Raw genomic sequence first — 21,439 nt, forward strand, 5'->3', positions numbered from 1 at the left:
TTTATCAAAGACCTTTTTACTACTGCTGTCTATGAGCCAAATTAGACAACTAAAACACTTTTTTTTTTTGTCTTTGCATACGTAGCTTTTTAGTGACGAGTCTTAACTCAGATGTATTGTCTCCAACATAAACTTAGGTTACATAAATGCCTGTCAGTACATCCTTTCTGTCTATTTTCTGTCCAGTCCTGTCATTTTCTACCCGGAGACAACCTGTTCTCAGGCTGTGGCATAGTGGCAGGTCAAATTTGTGTTTATGACAGCATTGTGCGCTCCAGCACTGAACACGGTGGAAAAGAACTGCAAACAATGAACCACAAAACATGACCTTCAGGGAGAGGTAGGCTCTGGACAATCTCTCCCCCCCCCCTTTCCAAAAAAAGACTCAAATACAGGCACACAAAGTCAGATTTGGTGGGGCCAAAGGGGCGTCTTGTACATGCTGAGCGGCAAATGGTGTTTTGTCAGAAGACTGCTGACAAAGGCAACTGGGCCCTTTTGGTTTGAAACTGGAAGTAACTGAAATACAGCAAAACCAGTGGGACAGTGGCGCTGTATGACAGGATTATAACAGGTAATCCATCAGTTAATAGCAGGTTGAAAAGTAGATTATTTTAAACACAGCAAAATATTTGAAACAGTACAAAGAATAATTAGTTCAACATTCTTATAGAGATCTATGTTTAAGTGGTGTTATTGATCTGGGTGTCACATTCATACAGATTAACTCCCCTAATCCAGGCTTTAACATCAGTCCCGTGTTTTTTAAGTGTCTGTTTAATTTGTTATTACACCATACATTTTTTAAGGTAACTAATAATTATGAATCAGCTGTTATTGTCTTCATCATTAGCATGTATTCAATCTGTCGAGTGACAATTAATGGCACTGACAAAACATTACTATGTATTAGTAGATTATATCTTATTTTTTTGCGATCGCTGCTGTTCAAGCAGACTTGAGTTTAAAACACTAAGTTGAGGAAAACATCAACAACAAAGGGAATAAACAGACCAAGATCAAAAATCTGTCTTAGCTCCGCTGGAAAATCTATGTCACCCAGGCCTGGATCAATAATGAAATCAGATGCAAATTGTATTGTATAACACCTCATCAAAGAGAAACATATATGTCCATAAAAATTGTCAATGGGTTAACCGTTTGTGTTCAGTGGCGCAGAATGAGCCCGAGCTTACCCGGAGTTTAAGAGCCGATTGAGAAAGAGGGAATTGCATTACAAACAGGCAACGAGAGAGGATGATCAATAAAATATCAATCAATAGGCAGGCAAGAGGGTCGGGGTAGGAAAATTGGATGGCTCGAGCCTTCACAGATAATCGAAGACGCTAAGACAAGGGTCCCCACCCCCATCGTGCAACGTCTTTCTTTCTGTGATTGTCACCCCCTCCTTGCTTGTCTCAGTACCCCTCTTTCACCTCTCTTTCTTCAGTGCACCCCCTCCTGCCAGTCAGTACCCCTCTCAGGCTCCCCTTCAGTCCCTCTTCCCTCGATGTCTCTCCACTATCTCACCTCTTCTCCATTTCTCTCTCACTCCCACCCCCTCCACCTCTTTTCTTTTTCTCCAGTGCTCCCCCTCCTTCCTCCCGCGTCTACTGCAGCAGAAAAGCCAGCACCGAGAAAACCAGCATGTGTGTGTTTGTACATGAGTGTGTGTGTGTGATACTACGGTAAATCCACGAGCTAGCCTCACACGATCACCTGCAATGAAGGTGAAATTGAGAAAAAGCCCCCGCGTGCGTGTCGAACGCTCCGATCAAAACATTGATTGCTGGCGCGTTACATCACAGCCATGCAAACAAACCCCCTTTAAATCATTAGAGTAATGTCTCTCCTCCTGTCTCTCTTTATTTCCTCTCATCTCCCACTTCTTCCCTACGTCTCTCTCTCTCATCTGCCTCGTTGTATTTCCACATCAGCATCTCATTTTCTTTTCTTTATTTTCCCCTGTTTCTCAGCCCTTCTTCATCTCTGTCTCTTCACATGTAATTCGGATCCCTCAGGATTAAAAAGGTTCTGCCACACCGAACAGGACACTTTTAGAAAGAGCAAGGCTGGAATAGAAAAAGGAATGATCTGGGTCACATCGCTGTTTGACGTATGGCACTGGCATATCAGACCTACACAGCAAACTGGGGCTACGTTCGCCCACAAATACAGCCAATGTTTTGCAGGCACTGAAACGAATCCAACTAATCGCACCTTAACACCCATGTAGTATCGCCAACACCACTAACTGCAGCCATTATGCTGAATGAATGTTTTTGTATGATTCATGTGGTCTTTGCCTGTAGATGTAGTGTTTAACTGTATATTGCATAATACAGAGCATAACACACAGCACTCGAGCAACTAGACAGGAGCTACAGTAGCTTGCATCCGAGGTATGGCAACAGCAAAAATGACGCCTCCTTTTGCTTGGACCAAATTTGCATGTAAATCCAAACTATGTCTCCCTCCTGTATACATAACTACCCAGGTGAGTTGTTTCTATGGGATGGAGTGGAGGTAGACGGGGTTGGGGTAGCGAGAAATCAATCTGAGAGCAATTCTTAGAGAAGCACTTCCTGCCTGATCCCAAGTCCAGAGAGGCAGATCAGGTGGCCTAAACCCAGACTATGTGTCAGTCACCATCTGCCACTTTTCTCTTCCTCTGGAGGGAACTGAAGTCAGGTATGCAGATCTATACCTGGCGCCAGAAGAGGTGCAAATGTATGTGTGAGTTTTGAAAACAGGGGGAGTGAAGGTATAGTCTCATCTGTGGATAACTGTAGATGTAGTATGTATTGCTGAGTGTGCAGTGATTTATGATTACATTTTCCCCACTCAGCTATTTTCAGCATGATGGCATGAATGCCTGGCCACTGCAGGTGTCTGCCGACTGTCTGGTTTAGAATGTGGACCTACAGTATTCATACATTCCACAGCACCAGTGGTTTCTCGCCTTCACACCTTCAAAACTGAAAATATCACTAGCAGCAAAAGCAGGGAGCAAGATGAGGATGATCAGAATATAACTCTCGATACACAAAATCAAAGCAGCTGTGATCAAACAGCTGGATATGCCTTTAAGTGAGAGGGGGGAGACCCGAAGCCAAATGTAACTGTTTTCACAAACCCACAGATCAAACCACAGTCGGGGGCACTTGTTACTCTTACACCTGTGTGATCAAATGCCATTAAACAGCTGCTTTTAGCAAGTAAATCATTAACTATTCACATGAAAACAATAAAGGCTATCCCAGCTCAGGAGTAAGTTATGCGTAACAGGAACAAGGACCGTGCGTAAAAGGCATGTAGCTTTCAACTGGAACAAGAAAAAAAATCAGCAGAGTGAAGCACTACCAAGGGCAAATGTGTGAAAAGACATGCAGTACAACACTGACGTTTCGACGTCGTAAAAGCTTGCTTTCGGCGTCGTGCCAGAATAAATACGACCAACATGAAAAACGGCACAGCGACGTGCATCACAAACGGACAAGCATCACCTAATGAAGGCGTTTGGATGCAGGAGGCGCAGCGGATGCTGCGTCCGGAGGCAGATACGCGTTAAACCTGCTGGAGCAGGAGAATGTGACGATGGAAATCATGATACCGAGACAAATGTGGAAATGTGATTGACAGTCTTCACTGTTACTTCGTCTAATACCCATTTACCAACACAGCTGACATATAGTTTCCCATTTTTTGTCTTGCGCTATCAGCATTAATTATTCAATAGCAGTAAGTCTACATACACCAACATTTAACTCGAGCTATACTGTTGGAAATAACACGCCAGCAGTCATAACTCTTCACTTAATTACGAGGGCTTGATTTTTCTGCTTTTGCAGGTAATGTTAACTGGATGACAAAAAAAAGTTTTTTTAAAACTTATCATGACTCAGGCAGTACTCTGAGATGTCATTAGTCAGAATATGCAACAGTAGCCTATGCAGAAATAAGTTGGTGCCTCTGAAAGAGACGTGGGTAACTCACCCGGGCATATTTGGAGGAATAGGGGTCTTCAAAGAGTGCCCATATTCTGGGTTGCCAGGTTTTCCACCAGCCCGCTTTCCTCGCGTCCTCTTGCATGCACAGTCTTTTCAAGTCCCCATCCGCACCACCCAGCGCCGGGTCGTCGTCTGGCGCGTCCGGTTCTGGAGTCTCGAAGCTATCCAGCGCCTCCTCCGCATCCCGATGCTGCCGGTAATTCATCCAGCAACAAGCCTCCACGTCCGTCTCATCGATGCCCCAGAAGGCCAGCTCCTCTTCGAACAGGGGACCGCACACATCGTTGGGACAGTGCAACTTCCCGGTGCGGTAATAGTTGAGGATGAAGGAAAACACCGACGGGTGGCGGTCGAAGAAGAACTCGTCTAATTTGGGGTCGTAGTCGAAGTTGCTGAACGCGTCCGGCTCGGTGAGCCACGACAAGCGGGTACCGGGCAACGTTTTTAGGGTGCTCCGGTAGGTCTCATGCCGCACCCCCCCGCAGTTTATCACGATTTTCTCGCTTTCCGACGGACAAGTCATGTCTGCGCTGTAACATGCTTTGTTGGACGACTTGTTCCCACCCTTGCGCCCTTTAAAAGAGGATACACACACCGAACTGAGCATAGAGGACCGGGGGGAGGGAGAGGATGAGAGAAACCGAAGGGAGGAGGAGGAGGGAGGAGTCTGAGGAGTCTGCGGGAGAGAAAAAAGGGCAGAAAATTTCAGCAGAAGGGAGAAATAGATGTGGATTATCAACATTGCAATACACATTAAAAATCACACGCTAATGCCAGCTGTATGTGCAATCATTCACTTGATAATCAGCCAGTGGAAGGGAGGAAGACGACCTTGTGCAGGTGCAGAGGGAACAAGGAGAGCAGGGATGGAATTGATGGGTAGCAAAGTTGTTTTGTTTTTTTTAAGCACAGCATACCGGAGCACACAAACATGCCAGAGCAATAAACAGGTGGCTTAGAGCACATTCATGAGTCAGCAACCATATGGGCTGACTGTTGACACCAGTGTGATGAGAAGATCCCAGATCCCAGTCTGGAGTTACTGTGCTATGTAGCTTTAGGGTCTCTATACTGATCTGGTTGATGCTCAAGTCAGTGTTCTAACTGAGCCACTCAACTCAGCTTCACCCCTCCTGCACAAATGCAGAAATCCTGTTCCTTTACCAAAGAGTCATGTGTGAACATAGAGGAGAACTGGGGATCTTTCTTATTATCCCCCCGCCTTTCCTCACGAATGCTGCTCTGACACGGTGGTGTGTGTGTGTGTGTGTGTGTGTGTGTGTGTGTGTGTGTGTGTGTGTGTGTGTGTGTGAGTGTGTGTTAATTGCCTCCCGAGAGTGTGGTGTCCGTACTAATGTTAGATCTCCTCAATCAGCCTATGCGTGTGCTACACACACTGCTGCAGCCCCCTCCGACCGCACTGAGATCCATGCAACGCACAGTTATGCCGATGCTCTCTCTGCTGTTCTCTCTCCCATGTACTCTGTGTGTGTGTGTGTGTGTGTGTGTGTGTGTGTGTGTGTGTGTGTGTGTGTGTGTGTGTGTGTGTGTGAGATGGCATGCAGGGATAGATAAGAGGAGGGGAGTGAAGTAAAGGTGAGAGGAAAAGGACATAAATCCGATTTTTCTTTCTTTCATTTTTTTAAATCCACCAAAGGGGCAAAAAGGACAGAACAATCAGGAGAACGAGGCTCAGACAATGACCTTATGATGGGGGACAAAGCAGGGAGAAAGGGTGATTTTTGGAGAGAGGGGTGGAAAAAAGAGACAAAGTGAATGCAGCACTCTCACTGGGGGCATTTACAGCGAACAGCTACTGTAATATTGTCTCTCCTCTAGTAATGGAAGAAGGGGGTAGAGGAGAGTGTGTAAGGGGGCAGGAGGAGGAGGAGGAATTGCAAAGGAGAGTGCTCTATAAAAGTGAATGAATTCTGCTGCAGTAAAAAGCCAGAGTTATTTGCTCGCGCTCTCCCTCTGTTTCTACTCCAGGTGAGGTCGGATTGTTCACCCACAGGCTGCTCTGCCATCCAGAGGGGCTCGCGATGTTTCAGAAAAGCCACGTGATGGCAGCCGCAAAGGCCGTACCTGCACCACATCCATGTTGTGAACCTTTTTTTTATAGTCAAGGAAATGCACCACTCTCCTCCTCCCCCTCCTTTCCTGCAAGCTCTTAGTAGCCCTCCCTCCCCCCCACCCTCTGCCTAGTTCGACTCTCTCCCTCACTTTGTCTTCCTCACTTGCGCTCACATTCCGCATAAAGGAATCACATTTCATTGGAGGAAGGGGATCGGGGCTTCACTTCTTCTTCTCAAGTGTACCTGTCCGTCTCTGTCTTTCTCTCCAGTTCTTTCTACTACCCCCCTCCCTGTTTTCATTTACTCACTGCAGTCCTACAGTCTAATTCTCTCTTCTCTTCCATTTCTCTCGTCTTTGACTTCGCTCACCTCTTCCTCTCTTTTTCTCCTTTTCCAAAGTAAGCTTCCTTTCCTTCGGCTCCATCCTTTCCTTCTCCTTCCCCCTCTTACTTTTTGCTATCTTTCACACGGGATGCCACTTACTATGTGTCTTTCGGTTTGCTAGAGTTTAATCCTGTTCTTCTTGTCTGAAGGAGCAACTTTTTGGTTGTCCATGGAAAAGTTTCCTGTGTCTTGGCAACACTCAGGTAAGATCCAGCAAAATCAAGGCTACTGCATGGATTAAGCACTAACTGTGCACAGGAGACAAAAACTTAAAGTAATACATCCTAAGTTCACAGATCAGAAAACAAATCAAAGTGTTAGATGCCTTAAGTTTTTTTGGTTTTTTTTTCTGTGGCAATCTTACTTCTTTGCAGTTTTGTTTTTCTGCTGTTTTTTGGTTTGTTTTTGGGTGCAGGAGCATTCAAACTGCTTACTTGACAGAAAAGAAAGAAAAAACTGTGAATTTGTTAGTTGCACTGCATTATCGTGCCAAAGTACTTTTAGTTTGATGCTTTAAATAGAGCCTGAAGAAATATCTGCAACAAACAGAATGTTTGGAGTGATGAGGTCAGAGAGGGAGAGTGTAAAAAGATCTTAATCCACAGTCAGCTTTGTCCGGTGGGGCTTCCCAGCAGAGAACACTTGTGTTGTGGGGTGGATTATTTTTCAGCACCACGGACAGCGGCACTCTTTCACTCTCTCTGCTCAGGAACTTTTAAGAAGCAGCTTCTGTGAACTCCCTGTGAAACTTCCATCCTTTAAATAACTTTTTGCGTTGTTGCCATTTTAACTTTGACACATCGTGCCCTGGCGTGTTCTTCACAGGCAGTCATGGGATATAGTTGAACTTCTGAATATTTTATACGTGGACAGCCGCAAGCCTGTCACTGCAGTTAAATGCCTTTTTGTTCCCTCACACTTAAACATGGTGGGACTATTGATTCTCATTAACCATTCTTTCATGTACCAGAACGTGTAGGTTAAGTGGGAAAGGGCTCAGCTGGGCTCTCTCTCACACTCTTTTGGGGAATTGTTAAAGCCTTTAAGTTTGAACTTGAGCTAATGTTGCCATCATTGTGACAAGATTGCCTGTAAAGAGTTTAGAGGTGAGGTGAGTGCTTTGCATTTCAGTTCATCTTAATACAGGGGAGGTAAGCACTTCTCTTTAAGAGTCAGCATCAGCACCTTCAGCACTGACAGCAGCAGCACAAAAACACACGGAAGGGGGGGGCTAAAAGTGGGGAAGTAAGGCTACAGAAGGTGCAAAATGAAGAAAGTAAAAAAGCAGCGGTTATTAAAAACAATGATGGAGAGAAAGAAGAGAGAAAGGTTCGAGAAAGAGGATAAAAATTGAAGGAGAAGCAAGTAGGAGGAGGGGGAGAGTGCTGAGGGAGCAAAGTGAAGGAACAATCCCCTCGCCTCCTCTCTCCTCCCCTCCAGCATCACTACTTTCTTTCTCCTGCAGCTTTTCCTGCCTTGGCCACCATGTCCTGCGCCACCCTGCTACTACTGCCTCACCACTGCACACATACAGAGGGGGAAGAAAGCGAGAAGGAGAGGGGAATGAGGGAGGGAGTGAGGGGAGGGGTACACTCACACTCACACACACACATGCTCACCTGGCTACAATGAAAAGACTGAGAAAAAACACACACACACATTTTGGAGCCGAAAAGCAACTTAATTTTCTAAACCTTTTAGGGCAGGAGATCACGTCTGCAGATAGATATGGAGAACGGGTCTCAGAGAGGAGGAGCGCACGCGCGATGCTCGTGCACAAAGACTGCACTGACGCTAATATATATTAGCAGAAACACTGCAGCAAGAGGGGGAGGGAGCACGAGATTATGGGATGCATTGACTGTGAGGTACCAGCAGCAGCACCGGGGTGGGGGGGTGGGGATGCTAGAGAGAGAGAGAGAGAGAGAGAGAGAGGGGAGGAGGAAAGAGAGGAATTTGGAGGAGTGCTGACTATGCGGAACAGAACGAGCAGTTGGCAGAAAAAGCAACAAAAAAAATAAAAGAACAATTATCAATCGCAGAGAGGGAGATGGGAAGAGATGAGAGACACTTAGATGTGCTGGAGAAGGAGAAGAGGGAAAAAAGTAGGGGTAGGGAAGGTATAGGACAAAGTGAAGAGTGGTGGGGCAATGAAAGAGAGGAGCCAAAAACAGGTGGGGGAGGAGGAGGAGAAGCACAGAGAGGAAGACCTTGCAGTGGTTCAGGATAGCACCTGAATGTACGTGAAGGCATGTGTGTAGAAGGAGAGGGAGGGAGATGTCCTGCAGTACCAGCAAAACGCATGAAAACAGCAGAGTGATTAAAAGAGGGCGAGCAGAGGAAGGAAAACCAGTGTATGGATGTAAAACAGACACACAGCTGAGCTGAATGGCAAATGTGCCGCTCGGGTGGGGGGAGAGGAAGGCTTTACAGGCAAGTGTGTAATGTATGTTTATGTATGCGCGCGTGTGTGTGCGAGGGAGAGAGGAGAGACAGCGCAAATTACGTATGTGTTTCTGGTGTGCAGCCATTTTTTTCCCACCAGCTACCTCATCAAAGGATGTAACCACAAGGCTTCACGCTGTTCCATCCATATCGCCTCCCTCCCTCCCTTCCTCGTCCCCCCTCGCTCTCTCCCCTCTCGCGCACTCCCCAGTGCTGAGGAGACCCCAGCAGGAGAAACCGAAGCACTGCAGCATGGTAAAAAAGCACTGCGGTCACCTCCCCTTTTAGTGCGGTGTCACACCACGCTCTGTCCTCCCCCCACCTCCCCCTTTTCCACTGTCACTGCACCTCATGCTCTGACTCTCTTTCTGCCAGGAGAACAGAAGATGTGTGTGGGTGTTTGTGTCTGGATAGTGGCACGGGGTTGGGTAGAGTATGAATAGATATGAATAGCAGGAATTACATGAATGGATGCAAAGGAAGCAACAACAACAAAAAAAGGAAAAGAAAAAAGGGTGTGTATGCAAAGAAAACGGGGCTCTGAGCAGCTCTCAGACAGCTTAATCTAATGAAAAATATGATGTAAGCGGGCACCACACATCAAAAATAATAATAACAATGACAAAGCTCACTAGTGGCCAATTCCCAGAACATGAATTAAAGAGCCAATCAATTAAGGAGGCATAAAGGAAATGGCCAATCAACCGGAGGCATCTCCTCCACTCAGCAACACCAGTGTGTAGATCTCCCGGGGGCTGACCAATCCACAAATACCGCAGCACCAGCACCCCCAAGGGGGGTCTTGAGCCTTGTGCATATTGGTCAATCACCCCAGCCAGAAGCATGCAGCAGCAGCTGCTCCCTTTCTTTTCAGGAAAGGAAACATATCCCTGGGAACGTTTGTTTTAATGATGTGGGGGGGGATGGATGGGGGGGGGATTAATACATAAAGTCATTTTCAGGAATAGACTGGCTGCAATGAAGCCTGTAATAGAGCTCCGAAGCTCAGTCAGTGTCCATGACTAAAATCTTTTCTGCCTGCAGGACGATGAGGGCTGACTTTTTTTTTTCTATTTGGATAGATCTGGGTGATACAGCATGTAGGGTGAAGGAGGAGTGATGGAGGAGGAGGTGCTTCAAGGAGAGGTCATAACAATTCTGAAACAGCACTGAGCACAGGGGGGGTAAAGGCACAGGATAGTGTGTCATGTCGGGAATGAACTCTATTTTTGGACATGGATAAATCTGAGCGAACATCCTTCAGTATTCAAACTTTCTTGGAGCATTTGCATCAGAAGCAGATAGCTTCATCCCCCAAACCTCCCGTCTCTCTTTTAGGCAATTTAAACCTGTCTCCTCCTAATTAATGACACTGCCCTTCCTGCATGATTAGGACCATTATGATCCAGCAGTGCAGCGATGTGGTACATGAGGCCAGACAGACAAATGGGACGAGGGAAGAGGTATTACTGGACTAATTTCTGACCTGTGAACTATCCAGCGATTAGACATAAAAGCAGGGCAAGGTTAAGTCACAGATGGGAGTCTAAGCAGGTGGGGAGTAGGGCGAGAAGTTTTAAAGCAGAGCTATAAAAACAAGATGGCATGAGAAGAAATGACATGAAATTTGATCTTGAGGTGAACCTCAAGGTCAAGTGGTGGAAAGAAAGAGGGCGTAAAAGACCGGCTAGGCTCAATCAGGTGGTAAATCAGATGAAAGACGGGAGGAAACTTCATAACGGAAGACGGGAAGCGAGAGAAACCATCAGAGTCTCGGAGAAGAGACAGGGTCAGAGGCAGGGACACACACACACTAAACCCAGGACACGACAGATCAGTAATTCAATCACTGCCTCAAAATAGATTATCCCCCCCCCCATTGCTTAAACAGCAGCGCCCTCCTTTTCAAGCCCCATCACTACTCTGCCAATCACATCAACCGACAGCATGCCACCGTCTCTGGAGTTTTCCCCCCCTTTTTTCCCCTTTTTTCTTGTGCTAAAATCGAAGGGGGTGTTTTCTGGGTTACCCTTAATCTAAAAATAGCACCAGCTGTAGATTTATAATGCAGGATGCTGGGGGCAGAAGAAGAGAGTGCAAATGGAGGAAAAGATGTAGAGTTCCCATTAGGGGGAGAGCACGTTGGAGCCAGTTGGCAGGAAAAGGAATGCATGTGCTGGATAAGTGACGGCAGAAGAGGCATTATGAAACCAGAGACTTTGTGTGTAATGCAGCGGAACGTGGCAGAAGCAGATTGTCAGAGTATAGGTGAAGTGGTGGCGTGGTGGGTTGTAGGGGGAAGAAGAAGAAGATGACCGTGTCTAGACATTTAACTGCCCTGCTAGACTTCCCAGATGAGACGCTATAACCTTCCAGTAGTTCCACTCCAGTAACCCCCACCCTTCATATCGTCCTCACAGCATCTTCTCCTCTGTGTGTTTGTGTGTCAGCCCTCTCACCCTACTCCTATAGTGCCTTTATCAAACCTCCATTTCAGGCCTTGACACTTACCCAGTGCTGCCACGATGCACAAGCAAACACACAAACACGCACACACTGAAAGCACATGCAGGTAGGACAAATGCATGCCTGTAAATGCGCAAAAGCAGCACACACATGGAGTTATTTACTCATGCAGACAGACAAAATGATGCAGATAGGAATGCATACACACACACACACATACACATAGATGCACACACACACATTCCTCTCAGAAGCGTGAAACTGCTCTGATCTAGTGGTGTAGATGGGGAAACACCCACCATTTGTGCAATGAAGGATGTTAGGGATTATAAAATGGAACAATTCTGAGGCGTCATATCAGTGGGCAACACTAAATCAGACTGAATTTCTCTTATAGCAGCTAGAAGGAAAAGATAATAATTAAAAGAACAGAACATATCCTGATTTCTCCACGTACTGATTTTAAAACATGAAACAGGATACAGAAATATTTTGCAGATATTGTGGGAAAGACACGATACTTGTTGAATGCAGGTTAGAGGCTGTATTTTCGCCTTTTTTTAATCCAGGCCAATAAAAACCCTCTTGATATTAGGCGGATAAAACGCAGAATATAAAACCACCATAAAAATACAGACAGATACACAGACACGGTTAATACTCACTTGCTTTTGGTTCTGGTTCGATTCGAGTGCGCGCAGAAACACGCACATCAAGCTTTAAAAAGATCAATCAAAATGTAGTTTTCTTTGTTAGATTGCTCTTTCTTACGATTTCACAGAGTATCCAGTTTCTCGCAGACATTCAGCTGATCTGTTTTGGGGGTTTGTTTGTTTTTTTTCTGTTTTTTGTGGAGGGTTTTTTCCTCCACGCGATTATAATAAATCAGAAATAGGATTGCGCGCGACTGTTGCTGGAAATCTTGTTTAGATAGCGTTATTGCCGAATGTTACTTAGAGCTTATGGTCATGCTGATGATGGCACGGGATGAGTCTTTCGGATGAAATGAAGCAGAAGTCCCCCTGAAAAACAAAAATCTGTCTTTTGGCTATTTCCCCTCGATTTCAGAGCCCCTCTCCCACCTTTGTTATTGCCAAAAACAAAAATAATTGCCAGCCTTTGTTACAGTGTCTCTACGCTTCCAGGCGCAGGGTGTAGCTACCATTCAGCTCTTCCTCTGTCTCCCCCATCCAAATGTTTCAGTGGAGATGCAGCCTGTAGACACCTCGCTCTCTTTGCCTTTCCCTCTCTTGTGCCTCTCTCTGTTCCTTTGGAGGAGCGTCACCTTCTGCACTATTTTTTTCCTCAGACGATACATGTGGGCGGATTAGAGAAGAAGACAGAGGGGTGGGAGGACCCCGGTGAATACAGAGGCTAATTTCTCATATGGCTGCTGAACTTTATAAATACATATGCTGAGGAGAGAGAGAGAGAGAGAAAAAATACATGCTGGGCTATAAAAAGAATAAATGCGCTGATTTATTTTCATTTGTTTAACTGCCTGTTTTTTCTCTCCCCCCGTTTCTCCCCCTTCACTTCCCCACTTTAGCCTGGAGCCCACACATGCTCACTCTGCTGGACGGACGCACAAACACCATTTTGTCTACAGGTTCGCAGCCTTGACTCTGCCTTGGCTGACATCACCAGTCATGTGGTACAAGCTGGTGGATTATGTCTGAAAACAGTAAAAATACAGAAAAATTTGCTTTTTTTCATCTCTGCTATCATACATTAAAAGAAAAAATCTGAAATTCTTGAAATAAGTGAAGCTGCATGGAGAATATTCCCTTTATAGCCTGTAATATTATACAAAGTGTCACAGGATTAACAACATGATTTTTAGGTGAATCTTGGGGCGAAAACTCTGCTTTCTACCTGCTGCTTTTACAAGAAGACTAATGGTATGTGGAGACGACTTCTAGCAAAAGTACAGAGATCAGCAGGATATCTTGATGGTGCACTTACTGGCAGGAAACTGTCAATGAGAGCTGCATCATCTCATGAAACTTACAAGGAAGAAAAGTCCTTTGACCACAAAATATTCCTGTAAGAGCAAAGTGCAGACAGAAAACCAGTGAGCTAAGGAGACAAAGGAAGGTGGGAGATATTTAAGGATATTTACTGATTTTTTTATGGAATCAAACACTGAAAACTGTAACATCTGAACTGTAATGTGATAGTTTATCCAATGCATCCCATGCAGTCTGTGCAAGGAAAAGGGGCTTTATGCTGTAGGCAGGGCATCAAAATATAAATACAGTCAGCTATTCTGAACAGGAAGCCTGAGTCTTTATTTTCTTTTTCTTTCTCCACTAAGTTGAAAAATTAAAATGATTAACACAGGAGCCATTTGTGTCTTGCAAAGCAGCTTTTAAGTCCTTTTTCAAGTAATTTTTCAAATTAAGTCACCTTTTACGAACCTTACAGATCTAAGCACAAAATCTAGAAGCTGCTTTTTCCTCCCTCAGGGAACACGCCTTCATTTATACCTCCAAGAGCCCTGCGGCATTGTCTCAGATCAGTCAAACGTATGATTTATAGAGGTGTCAAACTCCTCTACACCACAGTTTTTTTTTATCATAAAACCATCTAAAGCACTTGGTGTATTGGCAGTACTATGAGTCTTTGGCCAAGACAGCAGCAGCTTTATTGGGCTTTACTGGACAAAAGCCAAAATTTGCATGTAATGCTCTCAGTAATGAAGCTGGTGTTTAGCACAAATTATCTACCAAATTCATCATTTTAGCATTTAGCCTGAGGATTGTTATTCCATCTGCAGTCATTTCAGTTTGGTGGCACAGCTCTGCTTTGGGACTTCCCCACCCTTGCATAACTGTGCATGGACAGCCTGAGGCAGGGAGAGAAGCGACAGGAGGGGCGTTTCCAGGATTTAAAAAAAAAAAATGGGATGGCAAAGGGAGGATCCAACAAGAAATCAGAGAATTCTATGAGAAATAAACAATAAACTAAATGTGTTTAATTGTACTGAGTGGTAGAAGTACACAAGAACTATAAGCACAGATCCTTTTGTTTACAGTTTGCAAAGGAAAGCAGTCAGAGTGCAGTAGGAACACAAAGGACCGCTGTTAGGTACACTTGATTTCAACCACTGCCACTGGTTGGTCTGCTGTCTTTTTGTCAGTGCCATACGTCACAGCAGGTCAGACTGCCATTTTATAAACCTCGACTTTTACTCTTGCTGCTGCCCTTTTGTCACAAATCACCCCTGACACTCGTCTCCACCAGCTCCACTGCCCACACTCTCTTCTTCACCTTTCTTGTGCATTGTCCATTGTTTTGGATAGTGGACCATTTGTAGTCCTTGCACCTTCACAGCCACATCTGTCTACACATGTTCTATTTTGCTTCTACTGATTTTCATTCCTATTCTCTCCATTGCATACCTCTAGCTTCCAGACTCTCAGTATAGATTACAGCATCATGTGCACGTCCACTAAGAGTCTTGCCTGACCTCATCTCTCAGCCTGTCAGTCAACCCTTATGTAAACCCACCCCCACCTTGAACCAATATGCCACATCTGCCACACACCTCACCACTGTGTGGCTGTCCCCATAAATGTAACCAACCAAAATACTAGCATGGCCCAAAGTCAAAGAGCTGCTAAGCTAAAACCTAATGTACCAACTATGTCCAATAACAACAAGACTATCAATCACTGCTCATCAAGGCACCATTTTCTGCTTTCAGTTCAAAGTGAAGCCTTGCTTTGTGGCCAGAACAGACGAGCAGGAAGTCAGCCACAGAAAGTAGCTGACACTGTTTCTTCATCAACCTGCATAAATACTGAATGCTCAACTTTGTCCATACTAAGAGTGAGCATTAGTCATCACAGACACTCGCAGTCAATCTCTGGGCGGCAGCATACCGCAGCTCATGCATAAGGAAGCAGGTAGCAGACCTGAGCATACATCGTGTGGACGAGACAAGATTTCCTGCATTGAGAAAGAAGCTGTGAAAATGCCCTCAATCTCATAGGTTCAACACAGTTTCTAGTAATCTATTTAGGAGTTATTGTTCCTACTGCAGAGGTGGATGTTGAGACCTTTACGTAGTTAAAAAATGAAAGAGGGCAGGACTAAACAGCCTATACAAAAATAAAACCTCCCGAAGCGATCTTAAGGCGTTTGATGCATTTTATGTTCGGTGGAAGGTGTACGAGGATATACAATTGCTTGTGGTAAGGGAACGAGACAGAACACACAAATCAAACAGAGCAGAGCTGCTGTTTGTATGCTGTGTGGGACCAAGCACCAGATGTCAACAACAGCCGCAGCAAAGTGCAGTAATTGGGAAGACTATAAGAAGCCTTTTAAAGAGTTATTAACTAGTGGCGCGTGAGCAACAGCAGTAATGCCTCCAGTCTCACGATGTGATTTATAAAATGAGTCAAAGCAGTCTTATTGTCATGGTGTTTCCTACACTGCTGTTAATATCGCCTCGAGCTGACTTGTTTCTATTGTTTATTGGGCAGTGTGTAATTATCTGCTTCATTCAAGATTTTTTAAGGGAAAAAAAGAACTATTGTACTACTGTAGCTTTAAACAGTGTACACTCAGACACATGCAATGCATGTGATTAGAGGTGGTTTGCTTTTCTGGACATAAATCTTGACCTTTCTTTATAATAATGTTTTGGACTTGGTTGCACAGAGGTGAAAAGTGCAATTGGGGATGCCCAGCACATCAGTGTTTTGTAGTAAACAGAAACACAATCTGTTGCATTTCTTTAACTTAAAATAAAGAAAAAGTATCTTGGTGTGGTTGTCTTTATTTCCTGTGTGTTTGTGATAACTTGTCTAGACTGGTGGCACTTTTGAATGTATCATTTATGCAAACTCTTCAATTGAAAAGGTGGAAAATCTGGAATCACATCACTGAATAGACAGTCCTCGCTTCTGTTAGCTATTATCTTGTCCTCAGAAGCTATGTAACAGCCACCCCAGGAGAGAAATATTGATTAAAAGATAGGATAGTGCTAAACTTTATCAACACACCTTCAACAGTTACATTAAATCCAATGCAACTTGACGCCTCCCATAAAACCTGAGTAAAAGCGTACAGAGAGCGCTGCTTTTCATTTTTAAGGCTTTAGTATTTAGATAGTTGAAGCCCGGACATCCAGTAATGGATTTCTCCCTTTAAATTCAGCTGTTTGTTTGCTGTAGTATATACCTACATGTGACCACCGGGCAAGGCATGGTTACATAGTTTGAACTGTCAGCATATGGAAACTGCTGCTTTATTACATTACAACCAAAAAATATTTATATGCAGAAAACAAAAGTCATGCTACCATCTTGTGTCAACATATTAGGGCACACCAGCATCTGCTGTGCTACCTGAAGCCTTCGCACTACCTGTCAGAAACCCACAGAGAACCTAATTTAGAGCCTGGAGGCTGCAGACCGAGGGCACGTGCTTTCAATAAAGTACAGCGTAGAGCGCATCAGCTCCCGGGCTGCAAATCACGCTGACACACTGCTGGCAGGCAGGGGATTTCTTACTTTATCACCATGACATAGTAAAAAGAAAAATCAAAATAAGGCCTGCATGGGATTACGTAAGGAAATACTGGATTTGAGTAATAAATGATTTAAGCTGCACATTTGGTTGCACTCACAGCAAACGGTAACGTTTGTCCTCTTTAATGGCTTTTCTGATGTTTGTCAGAGAAATGGGAAATGAAGTCTCAGTAATCATGAACTAAATGTGAGGCAGCAATTCATGTCTTGACATCAGCTTGCATTAAATGTATTAAGTTTTTTAAAAAGAACTGAACCTCCTGTGGTTGTATTAGACTGTGACGACAAAAAAATATACATAGCAGAATTAAACGAATTACATCTTTTGTTTTATTTATACTTTAAAAACAGACATTTTTACAATCTTTGTATATAAAGACTCTGTTCTAATCCCTGCATGAGTCAGTCTGGCACACTGAGGAACAAAACTTCTTGATTTGCAACTCGATAAAGTCTTTCACAGCCTGCAACGATCTCCCCGAGCGACTTAGGCGGATGAAACCGGTCACTATCTGCGAAAGCATTTAACACGCTTTTTGTTGCGCCAGATCTCACAAAAGCTCAGGAAAGTCACGCTTTTATACAATCACAGGGTCAACATCCCTCACATTAAAATAAACAAAAATACACAGTTGTTTTTTCTTCTTAAAAGAATCCTTTGATCACTTCAGTCAGCTCTGCTCTGATCAGGAGATCATCTGTCCTCTTCTTGTTTTGAATTTGTAATCCTCAGTGATTCTTGTCTTTGGGAAGCTTGGCCTTTCTCTCGCTCCTCTTGTCCAAGAATTTGTTTTTCCTACTCACTTTAATCTCTGCCTCCCACTGCTTTTTCACCATTGTGTACAGCCTCATGGTGGCCTGTGCGTCTTGGACCTGGAGAAAGCAACAGGCAAAGATCAGCCCAAGTGTTACTAACATTGTTGGGCAATAACACACTGGTTGTTTCTACATGCTGCAGTACTGCTGGGTCGGTGATTTTAGTCCACTGTTGGATGATGACATCATGAGATTAACAATAAAGTTTTCTAGATATAGAATAAATGTTAATGTCATGAATATAAAGTGACACGATGCTTTTGTAAGATGCTACAAGTGCTAAAATGCTGCAAATTGACCATTTGGGTAAGTGGTTGCTAACGAGAATATTACTATTATATACACTTATCTTCTGGCCTTGAGGGGTCAAAGATATACCCGTGTGCCAATTTTCGGTCACTCAACCCTGATGATTTAAAAGGAGTTTATCGAATGACTTACAGATGAATGTTCACCCTCTTGGACCTTCACATCGAGGATTTTTCTACAAAGGAGTTTGAGCGAGGGTCGACCGCTCTAAAACAAAAGAAAAATGCCTCATTATCAGTTATAATTCATTCACACATTCACTGCGGAAACTGTTGAGACATTGGTGACTGCATCATACCTTTACGATCGTCTTAAAGGGTTTATATTTCTGAGTATCTCTGATTTTCTTTTTCGGATGATCCAAGAGCAGAATCTGAAACGGCAGATAGTTTGTGGCTGCTCATAATCAGACTAAAAAACAATATTGCATTTGTTCCATTTCAGATATCACATTCATGCTACCTTTAGATCATTGTGTATGGCGTGTCCAACCACTACTCTCCCTTCCAGGATGTTAGCAACCTCCCTCTGTACAATCTGTACATCCGCTCCTGCAGAGAGACAAACGTGGCTTAAAAAACATCAGAAACAAAACATAAGGAACAAAGAGACTTTAAGTTGTTCTTTGCAACTCATTTCATTTCTCTCACCATCTTTGATGTCCTCTGGTCGGATGCCGCTGACAGCTGTCCTGTAGTCTGTTACCTTCTCTGTGGGCTTCACATATTTGTCATAGATGCACTTCCCAAACTGGTTCACAATTGACACACGTGCCAAGATGCTGTCCTCTCCGTCAGGACCAACTCCCACCATCTCACAGTCAATGGCCACCGCCTTAGTGAGGCTTAAGGTGAATGACAAAGTGACAAGAAAGGAGAGACATTACAATCATCATCTTCTGTGTCAATGTAAACCCCTCAATGTACACCGAACGCAGTGGTTGCTTCGCTCGCTGACATGATTTTACACTTGCATCTTTAACCCTTGCTCGACACTTCAGGCTACAAAAATTGAGAGGTGCATCCATCAGGAGTCACAGGTTTTTCCACAGCATTTATCTGTATTATCAGTGACTTTCTACAGCAATGTAGTGAACTCTGAAGCGGTATTGACAGGTTGTGTCACCACAAAGTACAGTGAAGGATTTGAATTGTATAAATTCCATTCAATAATTTATCCATCTCCATATCCTGCAGAAAACATTCAGCAACCATGTTTACTTCATACTCTGTCAGGTCAATTCACTAAAACATGCAATGACAAAAGTATTTATCACAGACTATATGTAATATTTGACTCCTTGAAGGAAAGCTCCATGAAGCTCTCCACTGAGGGGGGAAAAATAGTCTCCATCTCCTTTGGGTCATTCCATCTCATCAATTTCATCAAATTAAAAAAATAAAAATCCCACCTGATCATCATATCTAATGGAAAAAAATATATATTCCTGTGGAACGATACACTGTTCATCAGAAATGCCAGGTTTCTGCTGTCATTAGATCTTTCAGAATATATGGTGGGGGGAGTGTGTTTGACATTTTTCAGGGGTTCTGTGAATATGGGCTCTCAGGAGTGTCGCTCAACTTCATACAGAACGAGTCCCTGAAATAATTGGATATCTGATCTTTGACAGCAGATCCAGAGAACTGGAGAAGGGGGGGGGGGGGATTGACAATTTACTTTGAGCTTCTTATACACGAGGCACATAATGTTGTCGACCCAGTTGAGCGGTTTCAGAGATATTAAAGTCTGACTTTTGGGAAAAACACATTTTGTGTGACATTATGTGCCAAATTCACATTGTTAATATTACATCCACAGTTAATCACAGCCAGCTAATCCCACCCCAGCAGCAACATTACTCTGAAATACTTGTATTGAGATAAGTAATGACATTAGAGACTTGATATTTTTTATGATCGCTGTTAAGGCATTCATCTTTCCCCGGGAATATTTTCAGGCACTTTTCTAAAATGGCATCAAAGCTGCCCGCTGTATTCTGAGTGTGTTTCCCACTGTACACTGAATGCACAGCGACTTACCCTTCAAAAGCATTCTCCTTAACCAGGCTCTTCTCTGTGTCATTAGCCGAGGCACCATCCGTACCCTTGGCCTTGCCCTGCTTCTTCCTCATGATCTCGGCTGCTTCTGCTCCCATTGTCGCCTCAATGTCATCCGGGTCCACGTCATCAAACCAAAGGTCCTCTCTGCAACAGCAGAGAATGAGATGGGATTATCAGACATATTTATTCTTGCTGAATAAATGAGTCAGCGTCAGTGCTAATATATACATACTCTGTTGGCTTCGTCTCCTCGGATTCAAGCTTCTTCTTCTTAGCTGCCTGTAGGCTGTTTGGCTTCCCGCTATCCCGCTCTCTTTTTGGAGCAATAGCATGTTTAGTCTTCGAGACATTCGACACCTTTGAGTTGACCCCAGTCTTACCGGAGACAAAACTCTTAGGAACAGTTTTGTGATCTGATTTTTTCTCAGTGTCTCTCTGGCTTGGTGCAGCATTGTTCTTAGAAATTATTTTAGAAGTATTTTCTTGGACATTCTTTGGCGAGAAGCCGTTCTGATGTCTTGGTGCTGCCGGCTGCTTCTTCTCTGACTGACTGGCCTTCAACAGCTGAAGGGAGTAAAATAGGAGAGAAAAACCTGTGGGTAGTATTAAACACAGGCACACAAAAACCAAAGTGTGTGACAGGACATGCATGGAGCTCAAACTATTGCACTCACTAACCTCTTGAAGTGCTTTCCAGTTGGCAGAGAACTGCTGGGAGTCTTTTGGAGGAGCAGTTTGTGGAGCTGTAGGCTTTTCTTGCTCCTTGTTTGCAGGAGCTGAGTAAAACCAATGCCTCTCGTTCTTTTTTAATATGCCGTTTTTCTTATTAGTTTTCCGCTTAGATGCTTGAGCGGGAAAGTGTTTTTTCTGTTTCTCCACCTTAGACATGATCATCTATCTCATGTATCCTCACCTCCTTATATTTTTCTTGGTGAGGTGTGTGAAGCCACGCTGGCTTGTCAGATGTCCGTTGAGTTGCCAAACAACTTCAGACAGTAAGAAATGCCTCCCCCAGACTAAGCTCACCTTTCGTCCAGCACACAAGCAAAACTGAAGCACGTCCCTGAACTGTACATAAAATCGCTTACTCGTAAAACTTCACTCACTCCGAAGCCATGCCGTAGAGTGTTTTCCCACGATGTGCAACAGTGAAATGTGTCCGTCACAAACATGACGTCGTGCTGTAGCGCAAGTGCGTCACGTCAGTAAGATATGAAAAAAAATCTCCGACCGTGCTTTTGTTTTACAATTATATACATGTGAAATTTTATATAATTAACGTAAAAAGTCATGTATTGACGCTTGTTTTGTGGGCGATTCAAAGGCGG

The 21,439-nt window shown here is 44.0% G+C and overlaps 2 protein-coding genes across 4 annotated transcripts in view; both read right to left on the reverse strand.

Annotated features, from left to right (window-relative positions):
- The window catches only part of LOC308390796 (voltage-gated potassium channel KCNC1-like), a 54,487-nt gene extending 41,837 nt beyond the window's left edge, over positions 1 to 12,650 (reverse strand). For all 3 annotated transcript variants that reach the window (XM_080873083.1, XM_080873082.1, XM_080873081.1), the window contains exons 1-2: positions 12,046 to 12,650; positions 3,997 to 4,686 (exon numbers count right to left, since the gene is read on the reverse strand). In XM_080873083.1, the coding sequence (XP_080729209.1) occupies positions 3,997 to 4,686; positions 12,046 to 12,093 (738 nt within the window). In that variant the 5' untranslated portion in view covers positions 12,094 to 12,650. The remainder of the gene's footprint in view (positions 1 to 3,996; positions 4,687 to 12,045) is intronic.
- Positions 12,651 to 17,230: 4,580 nt separating this feature from the next.
- On the reverse strand, positions 17,231 to 21,264 carry rexo4 (REX4 homolog, 3'-5' exonuclease). Its single transcript, XM_080873315.1, has 8 exons — positions 20,790 to 21,264; positions 20,344 to 20,675; positions 20,091 to 20,255; positions 18,699 to 18,892; positions 18,511 to 18,599; positions 18,347 to 18,421; positions 18,181 to 18,255; positions 17,231 to 17,796 (listed from the first exon to the last, which is right to left on the reverse strand). The coding sequence occupies exons 1-8, from the start codon at positions 21,003 to 21,005 to the stop codon at positions 17,653 to 17,655; spliced, it is 1,290 nt and encodes a 429-aa protein (XP_080729441.1). The 5' UTR covers positions 21,006 to 21,264; the 3' UTR covers positions 17,231 to 17,652.
- Between the last annotated feature and the right edge of the window lie 175 nt (positions 21,265 to 21,439).

The sequence above is a fragment of the Rhamphochromis sp. 'chilingali' genome, assembly GCF_963969265.1.
Source record: "Rhamphochromis sp. 'chilingali' genome assembly, chromosome: 22".
In the NCBI taxonomy this organism is placed as follows: Eukaryota; Metazoa; Chordata; class Actinopteri; order Cichliformes; family Cichlidae; genus Rhamphochromis; species Rhamphochromis sp. 'chilingali'.